Source organism: Ylistrum balloti, unplaced genomic scaffold (genome assembly GCF_031769215.1).
Source record: "Ylistrum balloti isolate Yb309-2 unplaced genomic scaffold, AGI_CSIRO_Ybal_v1 Utg369990, whole genome shotgun sequence".
NCBI classification, from domain to species: domain Eukaryota; kingdom Metazoa; phylum Mollusca; class Bivalvia; order Pectinida; family Pectinidae; genus Ylistrum; species Ylistrum balloti.
The window spans coordinates 355,892-372,605 of NW_026782073.1; the positions used below are offsets into that span (position 1 = coordinate 355,892).

At 36.1% G+C, this 16,714-nt stretch overlaps 1 protein-coding gene across 1 annotated transcript in view; it reads left to right on the forward strand.

Annotated features, from left to right (window-relative positions):
* Positions 1 to 1,156: 1,156 nt before the first annotated feature.
* The window catches only part of LOC132547940 (zinc finger C3H1 domain-containing protein-like), a 62,501-nt gene continuing 46,943 nt past the window's right edge, over positions 1,157 to 16,714 (forward strand). The window contains exons 1-16 of the mRNA XM_060211749.1: positions 1,157 to 1,735; positions 2,209 to 2,657; positions 3,074 to 3,293; positions 3,795 to 4,141; positions 4,434 to 4,539; positions 4,743 to 4,828; positions 5,086 to 5,463; positions 5,807 to 5,953; positions 7,231 to 7,374; positions 7,823 to 7,911; positions 8,776 to 8,950; positions 9,328 to 9,507; positions 10,006 to 10,485; positions 11,184 to 11,285; positions 11,450 to 11,562; positions 12,724 to 12,855. Coding sequence (XP_060067732.1) covers positions 1,162 to 1,735; positions 2,209 to 2,657; positions 3,074 to 3,293; positions 3,795 to 4,141; positions 4,434 to 4,539; positions 4,743 to 4,828; positions 5,086 to 5,463; positions 5,807 to 5,953; positions 7,231 to 7,374; positions 7,823 to 7,911; positions 8,776 to 8,950; positions 9,328 to 9,507; positions 10,006 to 10,485; positions 11,184 to 11,285; positions 11,450 to 11,562; positions 12,724 to 12,855 — 3,722 coding nt within the window. The 5' untranslated portion in view covers positions 1,157 to 1,161. The remainder of the gene's footprint in view (positions 1,736 to 2,208; positions 2,658 to 3,073; positions 3,294 to 3,794; positions 4,142 to 4,433; positions 4,540 to 4,742; positions 4,829 to 5,085; positions 5,464 to 5,806; positions 5,954 to 7,230; positions 7,375 to 7,822; positions 7,912 to 8,775; positions 8,951 to 9,327; positions 9,508 to 10,005; positions 10,486 to 11,183; positions 11,286 to 11,449; positions 11,563 to 12,723; positions 12,856 to 16,714) is intronic.

The window sequence follows — 16,714 nt, forward strand, 5'->3', positions numbered from 1 at the left end:
AAACACCGCCAAAGCTGGAAATCACGCGCAAAGCAGACTCTTATATTTTTATATTCCAAATAATACTGACGTTTTGTATACTTTAATATTTTGGTGTTCATCATCCCAATAATTCACACTACATCAGCCGCTTACTAAGCTATAGATATGATAAACGTGATGCTTTCAATTTCCCTATTGCGAATTTTTCATTTCCGGATAGTAACATTCTTCCGTCCTTATCCTTTAGTGTTCTATGTTGATTCGTGATTAGTTTCAAATATCACGTTTTTCGTGTAAATGTCACAACTACTAGAAAAAACCCTGGTTTCGAGAGATGCAGGCTGATGAAGATTATGGGAAAGTGTTACGGTCGTCATAATCATCTCATTGGGAATTGTTCTGTTTCGATGTGCGGTATGAAATTGGACGTGTTTGATGCATGTTAGAGTGTCTTGCAGTTCTGTTGTTATATATACTCGAGAACATGACGTAACATACTTGATTTGACCAAGATTTACGTGGCGGATATCGATGAACAAACGCAAATTTCAAATGCATAAAAATAAACATCATGACTTTTTACTAACATTACATTATTAACATAGTGAATATGGACACAAGTGAATAGCACGTCAGTACAAATTTATAAATAGACACAGTAGAGACAAATCGTGAAATAACTACACCATACAACTGTCTTTAAAATCATAAGCACGCGTACTGGGAAGCTAGTCATCTGCCTGGTAGGATTTATTTTAAATGTGAAAAATACATCGGGAGTTACTGTACAGACTGACGTCATTTTTCACTTGGTAATGGCAGAGACGTATATGTGTTATATACGTCTCTGGTAATGGTAACACAAATCTATCTAATGACTATTTGATAATAACAGGTGTCGTTAATATTCACATTTCATACAAATCAATTCTATGGACACATACTTACAGGCCTAAAATTTGACCAGTCTTTCTTTCTCTCTTTTGAAAGTATTCACACTCTACCGGAATATTACATTACACTCTCAAGTTTGCCCAAAGCTATCCTATATACCGTGCCTTTCACATTAGAGAGTTATGTCCCTTTAAAGTCGTGCACTTTGACGCCATATTTGTTCAGTTTCGGAATCGGTCTGGTTTGAAAGTGAAACTGGTTGTGTTTGACAATGAACTGGACAATATGGAAGGAACAGAAACAATGAAACTACACGACGATTCCACTAAAGAAGAAGGCGAATTATCAGACGACGATGATATCGTGGAACCGAGTAAAAGCTTATCAAGTCGTTACTTCAGTAATCGTGGAGATGTCGACAGAAACACTAATAGTAGACCCAGGTCTAATGACAGCTTTGACAAGCGAGAAACGAACATGTCTGGGAGGTTTCCTGTGCATTCATACGGGGCAAAGGAATACCGACCAATGCATAATACTAACTGGAAGGAGAAAGAAATGCACATGAATTCCAGTCAGGGTGGAGCTCGTGGGCATGTTCAGGTTTTTGACTATAGTCATGGCCATGGGCCTCATCCTGTAGCTAATCTACCTCATTACGACAGAATCCATCCGAATAGTAATCACGTGACAAGATATCCACCGCCACTTCCTCCCGGGCCACCTCCTCTAACAGCTCGGAAGATGCCTACCCCGTTGTTGCGAGCTAGAGGAATGAGAGAGTGGCACGAATGTAATAAGTGGGTGGATCCAAGGCCCAGGGAGCCTGACACACCAATACCACATGCATCACCAGGATGTATCCTTGATAATTATATTATCTCTCTCAGACTAGCCTGACTTCTCATAAATTTTACCTGGTTTGACGCTCACTTGGAAAGTCATCTTTCTATTTTTGTTATGTTTCATTGATGTGTGTTATGAACTTATTTTTTCTTTGTGTAGAATACATATATATATAAAACAAAGCAACAACTTACATAAAAAACATCAAATATTTTAATTAGTAAATTCAAAGACAATTTCAAAGTTCCCAACCTGCTAAGAATTATACAATTCACTTTTCTTATGAATTTATCTTTTTAAGTTGACATACTTGACCTGGGTATTTTACAAATATTTGCAGCAAAAATTGAAGATGAAGAATTGTAGTCATTTTCCAGATATTCACGACGTGTATAGATTTATAAACTCCCAAGATTTTAACATACTTGGTATATGATCTGTTATATCAATGGATAATACGGTGATTGCCCTTAACCAAAATTTCAGTCTGGGATAAAAGAAAGTTGAAGACATCTCGTCAAAATACAAAGAAAAATGAAGAATCCAAAGATGAATATGATAGTTTGTTAGAAAGCTATAAAATGGAACAGAAGAATATACGTGACAAATTAGCAAAATTTGATAAACCACAAGTTAAGAAATCTGAGTTGCCAAAAGAAGACAAAAAAGTGCCTGCCTCAGCTACTATTGCTAAAGAGTCAATCCCTATTGTAGCAGAGAAAGATGAAGTGGCAGTAGATTTAGTCAAACAGCCGGAGCCGAAGACTGATGTGAAGATGGCTGGACAAGTACCTGATGAGCCAATCAATAGTTTGGTGTCAGATGAAAAGGCAGAGATAGAAAGTAAACCTGTATCTTCTGACAACTCAAACTTTAAGGAACATAAGAGTGATGAACCAACTGTCAGTAATGGGACAGTAATGGACAAATCAAATGTAAGTTTAGGTATATAAATATATACAGTTAACAACTGGAGGTGTTACATGTATAATTTTATATTGGATGTGATTCATAGATTATCAGGCAGGGAATTAACTAAAATTATCAATTCAGAATTTGTACAGTTTAAAGGTCTTTTTAACCAAAAAAAAAAATCCTGTTCCAGTGTTTGGCACATACTTACCATATTACTACAGGCTATGTCAAGCTAGATCTTATTAATGCAATATTTAATTGTGAATTGTTCAGTTAAGAAATTCCCAACAGTTATGAAACAAGATTTATGGACTTTTTCCAGAAAGTCTATTCAAATATTTATACTCCTTTTAGAATAGTTTTGTGTTAATTCTGTTTGTGCTCACAACAGTAATTGGATTGTTGTTTAATATTATTTTTTGTCTGTCATATGAAGGAGAAAAGCGAGGACTTGGATGATGACTTAGATGAGCTAATGCTTCGACGGATGGCTTTAGAGTCATCATTGAAAAAAGAAGCTGATTTAGAGGAAAAAACATCAGAACCTAAAGCAAGCAAATCTCCAGCATCAAAATCTTCTCCAAGAAAAAGCAGACATCGTTCCAAAACTAATCTCCCACGCAAGGGAGACAATCGCAGTATAAGTAATGATAAAAGTAGGTCAAGATTTGAAATTTTTCTAGTGTTACTTTAGCTTACTTATTTAACCCCTGTAATAAATATAATTTCATATCAGATAACTTCAGGTAACTTCTTGCAAAGTTGTGGCTAGATTTGAAGTTTCTTTGTTTTAAATGTCATTTTGGCAACATAGACATTTGAGGCTTACAGTCACTGTATTATTCTGCTGACCATATAAACAAACACTGTGATGAAATTTTGTCATTTTCTCTGGTTATACGAAAACTTTTAAACATGTCACTTATCCTGAGAAAATAAATGTTCTTTTCAGCAGAATAATACATTTGATTCTATTTCTTGTTATGTTCATGAAATGGTTGCATTTAAACACTTATCATATGAATGGAAACTCCAGCAGGTCCTCTTCATACAAAATATAGAATAACAAAACTCTGACATCTAACAACGATGCTCTTGTAAAGATAACCTGTGATGATATGTGTAGAATTATCAGTGGAATCTTTATTGTTTTGTAGAAAAAGAAGACTATCGAAGCGGTCCTACCACTGGTGTAAGGTCCAGGCCCACGACAGGCAGAGCTGGGACTAGTTATACCCAGTCAAGGTCAAGGCCACATAAACCTAGCAGTGATAGCCATCGGAAACAAGAACCTCAACGAAGAAGGAGAGACGAAGACAAGCGACATCAGGAAGAAGAACGACGAAAAGCAGAACGCCAACGTGAAGATCAGACAAGACAAATTCAGAAAATATTAACATTAGATGATGCTGAGGAGCAAGTTTCAAGATTTTTGGCACTTCTTGACAAAAAATACCCAAACAAAATGAATAAGCAATCTCCTACTTCTGTCAAAAGTACCAAGGTAATTACCTATCTAGATTATTACTTTGGAAGTCCTTGTTAATCTGACATAGGAAAACCTAGTAACATGAAAATAATGACAATTTAAGCTATGCGGTAATTGGTATTTCACAGATCTGCTATTTTCTGTTCTTTTAACTACGGTCAGAGGGAATGCTGTGTTTTATAGTTTAAGTAAAATTCATCTGAGTTAGGATTTCAAGGAGTTATCGAACTTATATCTAAGTTACACAACGTTTAACTGGTTGTGCACTTAACAGAAATCATTGGATATATTTAAAATTGTTTTATAGTCACCCACAGACAAGAAAGGCACAGGACATCTCTCAGAGAAGCCTACCCTACAGGACAATTATGATGAGGTGGCCATGGACATAGACAGTGACCCAGGGTCTCCAGGTACTAATTAATCTACCAGATATAAGTGATTGTCATTAAATTGATTGCTTTGAATAAGAATCTGATCACATGCAATATAAAAACATGCCAGGAGAACAGTTTTGGGTAGTATGATAATCTGAAATTCATCGTAACACACACAGCAATAATGAATTTATTAACTGATTTGGTGTATATGACTATGTCTATTTTCATTACTGCAGCTATATCAACGGACCGCATGACAGCCTATGAGGACTACCAGCTTGTCCCGGATACAGATACAGTACAACAATCCACACAGTATATGGTAACTATCTCCGTATCTAAGATACATGCTATTTATACTTCAATCAATATATTCAGCACTATAGCGTATAATTTGAAGAGCTTCCATATTTATCTGTATTGCCAGCTGTCTAGTCTGCCTCAAATAAATCTCAAAGTAGCTTTCCCTTATACCTGGTGTTATGGTACATTGAATAATTTGGTTAAATTTCGATGTTAATGTGGTCTGTCTTACAAGTATAACAGTTTTAATATTGGTTGTTTATTTTATGTTGACAGACACAACCCCTCGACATGCACAGTAATCTGCTACTAGACTCAGAAAACATCTGGGACTTAGCTTTAGGCTATCCAGCAGTGATGGCCTTCCCTGCTACAGATCCTGTACTACCTTACCCACTGCTTCCACCCCCTCCCCCTCCACCCTTACCCTTAGAGGAAGCAGCCCCACCCCCTCCTTTGCCTGAAGAACCCCCTCCACCTCTTCCCCTTGAACCCCCTCCTGACATGGCTCCTCCTCCTCCTCCAAAACATATGCCAGAGGATGAAGATGAAGAAATCTTTGGAGATGAAGCAGCCATGTTACGAGCTGAGCTTTTAAGGTCGATGGCCATCAAAAAGAAGGAACAACAGGAGAGAAAGAGAATCAAAGATGAGGTATATTTTGAGTGGTTAAATAGAAGTTAAATATTTTCCTCTACTGTATTATAGTTGTACGATAGATAGCCAGGTGTCTTCAAATTTCTCTAGATGGTACTGTATAAGGATGTATATGCAGTGTTCGATGATCACAAGAATTCTGTTCAATGTCTTGTCAGAAGTACTGCCTTGAAATAAGGTCATGCTTTCTGCCTAATCTTTGATTTGGTTGGAATTTAAAGTAGATATGTATCGATAAGTATTAAGTGTATAATTTGAAAATCTGTTTGTTGATAAGTATTGTTGTTTAATTTTAGTAGATATATATTGATAAGTATTTAGTGTTTGATTTGGTTTCCAGAGTAAATCTGAGGAAGTCTCTCCTGTGTCATCACGTAGTATATCTCCATCACCTATCACAAAGCCGGCTTCAGACACAGTACAGCAGGTCACCAGAGCTAAAGTTAAGGAGAGAAAGAAACAGCCTGAGTTAGTGACAATGGCCCAGGTATGTTATCAGTCCTACTTTTTATTATAACTGATGAGTTAGTAACATTGACTCAGGTATGTTATCAGTCCAACTTTTATTGTAACTGATGTGTAGCATTTACAAAAATATAGAAAATAATAGGAATTGTTGACTGTAATAGACAATAAAACAGGGTTGGTGGTATATTGTTTAGCTTGAAAAATTTTTATGTTTCTGTTTTTGCTATTTTTGAAGAACAGATAAAATAAGAGGAATATAGATACATAAATAGAATTCCATTCTTCTTGCTTTACATTTTTGGTGAAACTTCAAACAGTTGAAATATTAAAACAAAACAAATTTTGCATTATCAGACAGGATCAGCAAGGTTATACTGTAATATGTTATTGTAACAGTTGATGTTTCTATTTCTTACAACTTGCAACTGGAAATAATGAATGTAATAAAATACGAAAATAGATGATGTAACATGAGTGTTGATGTAATATCAAAATTTTTTAACAAGTTCAATAATTTGGTATGTCATGAGCATTTATGACATTGCTGTATGGCATAACACAACATGCCAGGTACAGTAAAATCATTTGGTGGTTTTACAAAACTATACATTTTTGTGGGCACTTTATTTCATGGATAAATCCATGTCAGTTTTAATCTGTTTATCAGTTAATGGATGTAAAAAAAATTGTGGAGTATGAAACCAGCACAAAAAATTATATAGTATGCATTTAGTAGTGATAAAATGGTTAGCATGACATTGTTTGTGTTTATTGGTGAAGGAAAGGGTTTACATGACATTGTATGTGTTTAATGGTGAAGGAAAGGGTTTACATGACATTGTATGTGTTTAATGGTGAAGGAAAGGGTTTACATGACATTGTATGTGTTTAATGGTGAAGGAAAGGGTTTACATGACATTGTATGTGTTTAATGGTGAAGGAAAGGGTTTACATGACATCGTATCTATGTATTGGTGAAGGAAAGGGTGTACATGACATTGTATCTGTTTATTGGTGAAGGAAAGGGTTTACATGACATCGTATCTATGTATTGGTGAAGGAAAGGGTTTACATGACATTGTATCTGTATATTGGTGAAGGAAAGGGTTTACATGACATTGTATCTGTTTATTGGTGAAGGAAAGGGTTTACATGACATTGTATCTGTTTAATGGTGAAGGAAAGGGTTTACATGACATTGTATCTGTATATTGGGGAAGGAAAGTGTTTACATGACATTGTATCTGTTTAATGGTAACAGAAACAGTTTACCTGATTTTTTAATTTTTTTAACAGGTTCCTATACAAGCCCCAGTTGTCATTAACTTGAATGAGGATTCTACAGATGAAGAAGATAATACCCCATCTCCTGCCAAAGGGGTACAGGGCCTTCTAGGGCGTCTGGATTCTTTCCTGAATGAAGCTCGGATGTCTGTTGATGTAAGTCTGGCATGTAGGATTCAGGAACTTTCAAGTGGCATTTTCTCACACCTTAGTGAGACTAGTCGTAGCATGTCTGTTTGGTCCTATTGGATAAACTCTTCTGTATTTCAAATGGGGCTTAAATACTGTTCAGTTGTCAAATTTCACAGGGACTAATATTTTGCTGTTTTCCCTGTTTTTGATCGTACATGATTAAAATTCATAAAGGCATATAGCACATTTTCTGAGTCATTTGCTGGGTATTTCATTTATGCTATCATTAATGATTGCAAAAATAGTGGAACAGGTCCTTGTGAGTATTACTAACTCTACAGTAAGTGTAGAAAGACAGTAAGTTTAATATAATGGTGGACATATCCAGGAGCTCATTGCTGATAAAACTTGAAGATAGGGATGTTTGAAATCTTAACTTATGACTCTCACATGGACATTTATTTTATTACAGAATAATCAAAAGCGTGAAAGTGCTGCAAAAGACAATGGTTCAGAAGAATTGGAGGTTAGGAAGTACGAAGAAGAGATGAATAAACAAAGGTCATTATTGGTGCTTGTATACTGAACTTTTAAACACCAGTGAATAAGGCTTTGCTTTGTTCATCAGCTATACATAATAAAGCAAAAAGGAAACTCAACACTTCAGGATGTTTTGTGGAATATGTCTACATGTTTAGGCCGATATGCGGTATACAGTCCTGATGATGGCCACATAGCAACCGAAACATGTAGATATATTCCACAAAACATCGTTGTAGTGTTGACTTTCCTTTTTACTGTATTATGTTTTCTTGTTAAGGAATTCTGTTGAATCCTATATGGATCCACCCGAGGACGCTACCACAAAGTTCCTCATGAGGAGTATTATTTATTTACTATCAGTTACAGGCGTAACATGTTCAAGAATTAATGTTGGGCACACCTTCAAATATTAACTTCTGTATACAAATTTGTTTGCTTCACTGTTATTTTTCAGGTTTCTTGCATTCAAGCTTGTCTGAAATTTCAACAATGTGGCAATAATATAAATTTCTGAGCGGTTAGAATTCTAAACTAAACCAGCCCTAGTTAGAGATTATTCAATAACAGTTCGTTGTTAAACACTGTGTAAAAAGTTTACTGTATGAAAAGGTGACATTATAAAACAGTTTTAAGTTCTGATTTCCAAACGTTTTATCTGGAAGTTTTAAATTGTTACGCCGTTACATACAAGAGTTTTAAATATTTCAAGTCATTTTGTATATGATGATGGAAAAATCTCTTTATACTTTTAAATAATGTCTGTTGTAAACTGTTTAACAAGTATTTCAAATGAAGAAATGACATGTATCATGATGAAGACATATCTTTTGATAACATACAAAACTTTGCCCAGTTAGTTATGTGATGTATTATGTTTTACAGGATCAGTATTCTACAGGATCAGGCTATGTTTAAAGGATTGTTAAGTAAGGCCTCAAAATACCACAAGAGCACCAGCCTGGCCCAGGATAACGTTCTCAAACTCAAGGAACAGCTGGTGGCTGCTGAAAAAGTAGCTAATGCTCACAGGGAACAGTTTGAAAAAGTCCGTAAACATGTAAGTGAGGACCAGAATTAACTAGTTCATATCTGTATAACAGAGTTCTGATTTATAATTTGTCATGTCACTAATATTGATTTGAATAATGACTGATGAAGATTTGAGTCTTCATTACTACAAATGCAGATTATTTTGTTTAAAATTTTATGAATTGTTGAACTACTTTTAATTTGAATTTCTGTAATCATTGGTAAAGACTTCCTTCATAAGCCTGATATGTGATCGTTCATGATAACTTTTGATAGCAGTTTAGATATTTCAAAAAATAAACAAACAAAACTTTAGAGAAATCACTGTTCTTATGGGAAAAATAAATCAAATTACAAATTTCTTGTCAAAGAAACTTCTGAATCCTTCCTATGAACATTTTACAGGCACGAGCTTTCAGAGCCAATATCTACAAAAAGCAGGAAGCCTTTAAACAACTAGAACAGAAAGCGTTACACGTTGGACAGAGTGTTTACGGAGCCTCATACAAACCCCGCACTGTGGTGGCCGTGAAGGCCTCCGAGAAAAATAAAGTAGAAAATATCTCTGTTACACTGGTCAATGAGGTAAAGTTACAACAGTCATTATCTCCCTTGTCTAGTACAGCTGTTGAAACCGATAGCACTCAAACTTAATTTGATTTCCTTTGTTAACATTATGTTGAATTTATGGGGCCCTCTTGTTGTATTTGTGAATTAGATTACTCACTTGGTTAATCATTTTTTGCAATATAATGTTTCCATTTTTTTTTCATTTGCATTAACAATTCAAATGGCATCATTCAATGATGTTGGTGACAATTTACTGCTAAAGTTGGTTGGTGCATGAAATTGACATTGTGAACAAAAGCATTATCTGCTTTCATAGAAGGTTGAATGATCTTGAAAGGAACTCAGTTCTCCTCTTAACTTGTTTTCCAGTTGTCAACAACTTTTCCATAAAAGTCATCATATCCAATCTGCTTTGTAAATATCCCTGATCTCAATGATGTATTTTTGGTTGAAGTTTTTTGTTATTTAGTATGAAATATTTCCTTTTGTGATATTGAACATTTTATATTACAGAAAGCAGTGAAGAAAACTTTGAAAGGTAAAGAAAACAAAAACATTCCTTCAGAGAATGCTGATAAAGAAAAAGAAAAGTTACAAAGACTAGCTGATGAATATGCCAAGAAAATACAGATGTTGAAACAAGCCCAAGCCATGAAAAAAGCTGAGGCTGAAGCTGCACGAAAAGCAGCTATTGTAGCACATAATCAAAGAAAAAATGCAATACCTAGGATAGAGAAAATTGAAATAGATGTTACTGAAAGTACGTCAGAGAGTGAAGCAGAGGAACGGCCGAACAAAAGACGTCGGTCACTGATGGAATTGAATACAAGTACAAAACCAAACCTGTCCCCTCAGAATAGTGATGGTCAGAGGAAATTATCCCAGGGTGATTCTGAGGTGAAACAGGAAACATCTAACAATATCTGTGATAACACGGCTAGTGCCTTCTCTCTACCTGGTGCTCTGCGGATCAAACGACTCGCCAAACTACAGGTAAAGAAATTGTCACAAACAAAAGCTATGACACTGATCATAACAGATAGAACTTTCTATGTATTGATGACCTCAGTTGAAATCAATTTGAACAATTTATTTTAATAAAAAAAATTTTTGAATATCTTGGTCTATGCTTTTGTTTCAGTTCAATGTTAGATAAACTTTATGGTAAATATATCAGTTTACTGTCACATAAACCAGCATGGACCACCATTTTATGAAATATGATTATACTAATAAGACAATTTCTGTCATATTAAGATGATAACAAATAAAATGACTCCAGTATAGTAATTTACAATGTTTGTATATTGAAAGTTAGGTACATATAAAATGATAAAGATTATGGGTATTGATAATGTGAACGAAAAAGGTATAGACAGGAGGCTGTGATACCTTAGTCAGTAGAATATTAGCCATTATAACTTCAGATTAAGATCTGAAGTTCAAGGCTCAACGTTCGATGGTGACTTGTGTTTTATCAGGAAGCTTAGAAACAGACTAGGTCTGTGCCATCTTTGTAGTGTCTTTTGGTAAGATGCTTAACCCTAATTGGATAGCATGTTATGGGCCTCTCAAATGTTGTTGAGTTAGGTAGTCACCAGCCACTGAAAGGAGACTCCACCTCAAAATGACACAGATTGTTCACAGAGTGATAGACACAGCAGCCAATAACACATAATTCTGCTTTTCAGGAGGACCACTTCCAAGCAGTGCTGTCTAATTGTGCCAAAACCCTGATCTCAGCCCAGTCTTCATTAGTGTCACATTCTGTCTTGCTACCACAATGTCAACAGGTAGTGTATCATTAGAAAGTCTATTAAGATATATAATTACACATTGGGAAGAAATCATTACTGTAATACATCCTTTTTTGTAATAAATACCAAACTTACACATGGTTACTGTGATTTAACTGAATTGTTTTCACTCCAATGCTAACTTTGATTTTTTTTAACAGATTCCTTCCTTCCAAACACCAAAACGTGATACAAAGACGAAAGTCAGCCACACACCCTGGGAGGCATCTCCTCTAGTCTATAAAAGTCCACTCCAACACTTCAGATCCTATAGGTATGTATTTATCTGGTATCAAGCATACTTAATGTAATGCCATTCAGAAAAATTATAAACCATGAGTAAGGAGTAATGTGTTGCCTCCCTTGGCTACACCCTGTCTGAGTAAGGAATAATGTGTTGCCTCCTTTGGCTACACCCTGACTGAGTAAGGTGTAATGTGTTGCCCCCCCCCCCCCCCCCCCAAGCTACACACCTGACTGAGTAAGGAATAATGTGTTGCCTCCTTGGCTACACCCTGACTGAATACAGAGTAATGTGTTGCCCTCCTGGGCTACACCCTGACTGTGTAAGGAGTAATGTGTTGCCTCCTGGGCTACACACCTGTCTGAGTAATTAGTAATGTGTTGCCCTCCTTGGCTACACCTTGACTGAGTAAGGGGTTATTGAGTTGCCCCCTCACCTGGGCTACACCCTGACTAAGAAGTAATGGGTTGGCCCCCTCCTGGCTACCCCCTGACTAAGAAGTAATGGATTGGCCCCCTCCGGGCTACACCCTGACTAAGAAGTAATGGGTTAGCCCCCTCTGGGCAACATCTTGAATAAGAAGTAATGTGTTGGTCCTTGTGCTAACCTTGACTATGAAGTAATGAGTTGCCCCCTGGACTACACCCTGACTAAGAAGTAATGAGTTGCCCCCTTGGCTACACCCTGACTAAGAAGTAATGGGTTAGCCCCCTGAGCTACACCCTGACTAAGAAGTAATGGGTTAGCCCCCTCTGGGCTACACCCTGACTGAGTAAGGAGTAATGTGTTGGTCCTTGTGCTAACCTTGACTATGAAGTAATGTGTTGACCCTATGATATAGAAATTTGATATAGATAGCCTGTCTGATTTTTGTTTTCAAAAATGCTAGTGGTAGTTTTGAACTTTTGTTGTAAAAAATGAGGGTCTTAATTTTTGATTATCTCAAAATCCTGATTTTTTTCCATGAAAAAATAAGTTATATTTTAAAATTTTCCTTTATATTTGATGAAAAATAGAAATATCTCACTTCATTCCATTCCAATTGTAATAAAATTACCCACCTGTTACTTCAAGGCTGGAAGTTCAACCATTCAGTTTGATTAATGTCTTTGACCTGTATTCATTGACTGGATGAAAAAATCACACTCACCCTACATTTTTGTAAAGTATACTTTTAATATTTGATTGCAGATTCAGTCCATATTATCGCACCAGAGCCAACCTTACTTTGTCTTCCTTTACATTTTCCAACAAAATCAATCCAAAGAAAGTTCTATGCAAATATGATCTCCAAGGAACCTGTCACGATGAGGAGTGTGGGGGGTAAGTACTACAAAAATCATGTTTTACTTACAGTAGATAAACACTATATCTCTGATTCAGACAAACGAGGAGCAAAAGGGATAAATAGTACAAATATTTTGCTATAGTAGATAAACACTGTTGATTATCTCTGATTCAGATGGACGAGGAGCATCAGGGATAAATTGTACAAATATCATGTTTTACTAACAATAAATAAATACTGTTAATCATCTCTGGTTCTGATAAAGATTGGGGATGAGGGGTTAGTAATGATGACTATGTTAGCTTCCAGTAAATACATTTGGTATATCTGGTTGAGGAGTAATTGATTGGTTGTTGGGGTGGGGGTGAGTTACCATTACTAATGTCACAGTAGAATATACTGCTGAAATAATGCTATCCCTGGTTATGATTGAAATGGAAATTATAATCATAAAGGTATCTCATCCCTACATCCCACAAAAGTTTCTGTATAATGTGTAAAGCCTACAATGACACGACCTTATATAAACACAGGAATTTCTTTTGACCCTTAACTAACAAGAGTCAAATTACATTTTACTCTAAATGTGGAGAATTAATTTAAGGACATGCCAATTGAAAGCCTTGAATGAAATTTTAGGATGCCGAAAATAGTTTCAGGAGTCAAATGGAAACTCTAAAATGCACTGAGGGTTCAAATGGAATCTCTGAAACACACTGAGGGTCCAAATGGAATCTCTGAAACACACTGAGGGTTCAAATGGGAAGTTATACAACACAATGAGGGCTAAAATGGAAGCTCTGAAACACACTTAAGGCTCAACTGGAATCTCCCAAACACAATGAAGGATCAGATTGAAGTTCTTTTATACACGTATGGTAATCTGTTTAGATATCACCCTCATAATCACACACAGACACTTATCTAGAAACATATAAAGTTCGCCTTTTTAATGTGTGACTTAGTGACACTGTTAACTTCCTTGGTGTTTGGCAGGAGAGTTCACTTTACGCTGTTTCTGGTGATTTGTCCAGGTGGAAACATAAAAGTTCAGGGAAAAAACCTGATTCAACTAATTCTTAAGTAACTATTTGTAGGATGAAGTGTAACACAATAGACCTCAGAAAGAATTAATTACTATTTGAATATATATTTATTATCAACACTTCCACTTCTGCTTTAATTCTGTCTTCTATATATCATTATTCATATTCACAAACATGCTAAAGAACCAATGTTAACACTGTTAGATATTGGTCAGTAATCATGTAATAGCCAAGCTGATTAAATTATCAGCCTTGTACTAAGTTTGACCACTTGTTTGTAAAAACAAACTCAGCGTTGTTAGTTTCAGGGTTCTGTGGTATTTCGGTCAACACATACTTACCTTTTGGTTTGTTTAATGTCATTTCTTTTTGGATCGCTGTGTGTTTTACCATTTGATGGCCCTAATGACCTTTTATGTGTTGACGGGCCGTTAAGAATGTAATAATAATAATAACGTACTGGACAAAGTCAAATTTGGTCGTGCTTCAGTTAAGTAGCCTGACATGTAATTAAGATATGATATAGTACTGGGAGGGCAGGTTCTAAGTCAGTTCTAAGGATAGCGATGGGCCTATCAACATCTCTTAGTGCTTGTCCCATCAGTACTCACCATTCCGACCGGAACCCTTAAATGTGTTTATTGTATTTGTGGAAACTCTTATCAAACTTTTCATATTAGTTTATGATATGGTGCTGGAGTAACTGGTACTTACTACCTACTGGTGCTGTATGCTGTTGAAATGTTTTTGAACTGGGTGTAAATGTTTAAGTTGGCAGTAATTTAGAACCTGGGTTGGAACTTTATTTGCTACAACTTCAGCACATATTTCCACCTTAAGTGTTATAGAAGACCATATACAGTCAAAGCTGCTTAATGCTCCAGGGACCATTAGAACTTGGTTAATTAGCGATGTGGGTTCTCTATAACTGTATGATCATCCTTTATTACTGTAAGTTGTCATTTTAGAACTATATATGTGGTAAAATAAGATGGAAAAACCAAAAATACACAAAAATATTCTGTTTAATGCAGTAATTTTTGTAGGATTTTTTTTCAGGCAAGTCTAGAACTCCTATCCAAAATTTTGATGAGTTCCGTTACTAAGAAATATAGTAATTCCTCAAAATTTGAGGGAGTCCCACAGGAAGTTTAGGAGTCCATGACTTACATACCTGAATCCCAAAAATCACTGTTAATGGATAAATTAATTTTTGTAAAGATCTGGGATATGAAACCCAAATACAATACTTTTCATTAAGTTCTAAAACTAATCTGTTTTGGAGTAGATCAGCTGTGCTCTCTTACAGATGCATTGCTTTTCATATTGCCAAATTTGGCTACTCAGAACTACATTTTGGGCTCAGATATCAAAATGTAATTGTGAATATTGTTCTGCCATACCTCCTTGTTGATGTACATCATGCATGCTATTCCACAGATAAAACAATGGCACATCAAAAAGGAAGGATATTATTGATTTTCTTTCTCATTGTTTTTTGTTTTTGTAAAAGTTTCTAATGTGATATGAATTTTAATTTTAAAATGGTGATGTTCCCTTAGATAATATCATAATGTACTATCTTCAGGGATCTTATTAAAGTAGATCTCTGTACTTGTGCCGAGCCTGGAGCCTTGACTACATAATTGTTTTATCAATAGTAAATATGCTATGTTGATATTTTATTTCTTATGGAGAAACAGAACCCCAAGATTAGTAATTAAAACAATAGTTTGTCATTGTGATCTTATCAATGACTTGATACATCTATTTTGGAGGTATTCTGGTATTGGTGGAGGATTGCAAGGATATGTAGACCTTAAGTAGTACTGTGGATTGTATTTATCCCGTCTATAGACCAACATATACTAAAAGGATAAAGAAACGCAGGGTGAACTTTAAACCAGAAATTAAGTATGATATCGGGCTTCATTTAAAACAAAATTTTGTATACTTACAGATAAATTAAAGCTTAAAAATTTCCAAAGTCTGTATTTTGCATTTGATAATTGGTTGAGAGGTACTAACGATTAAATTGAATGGACCCATAGGATTTTGAAATTGAAATTGAACTGAGTCATCAATATCTTGTGTGTCCGCCGTTTGCTGTAGTCACGGCCCTTATTCTTTTGGTCAGAGAGTTCATGAGAGCGTTAATCCATCTTATGGGGATGTTGTTCCATTCTTCAATCAGAGCTCTGGTCAACTGCTCTCGAATAGCAGGGGGTGGCTGGCACTTTCGAACCTGTCTATCCAACTGGTCCCAAAGATGCTCGATCGGGGACAAATCAGGGCTATATGGTGGCCAATCTAGTGGTTGAATGTTGTTGTTGGCCAAAAAGACTTGGCAAATCCTTGCTACGTGGGGCCTAGCATTATCCTGCTGGAGGGTTAGATTATGCTGCTGTAAGAAAGGGATAACATGGGGTCGGAGGATCTCATCTCTATACTTAGCTGCTGTTAAATTGCCATCAATAACAACCAATTGTGATTTTAACCTGTCTGAGATTCCTCCCCACACCATTACTGAACCACCCCCAAACCTATCCCTCTCTACAACGCAAGCGTCCGTAAAACGTTCGCCACAACATCGGTAGACACATTGATGGCCGTCAGATCGATAAAGCCAGAATCGACACTCGTCTGTGAAGAAAAATTGTCTCCACTGCCTCAGTGGTAACCGTCGTGGAGCATGTGCAGCGACCCAGGCCATACGATGCTGGCGTCAAGCAGGGGTAAGGTGTGGACCTACGTAGGGGCAACATGCTCTTACACCAACTTCTCGTAATCGATTCCTTACAGTTTTTGAACTTATAGGATGCCCATGATTTCCACGAACATTAATTGC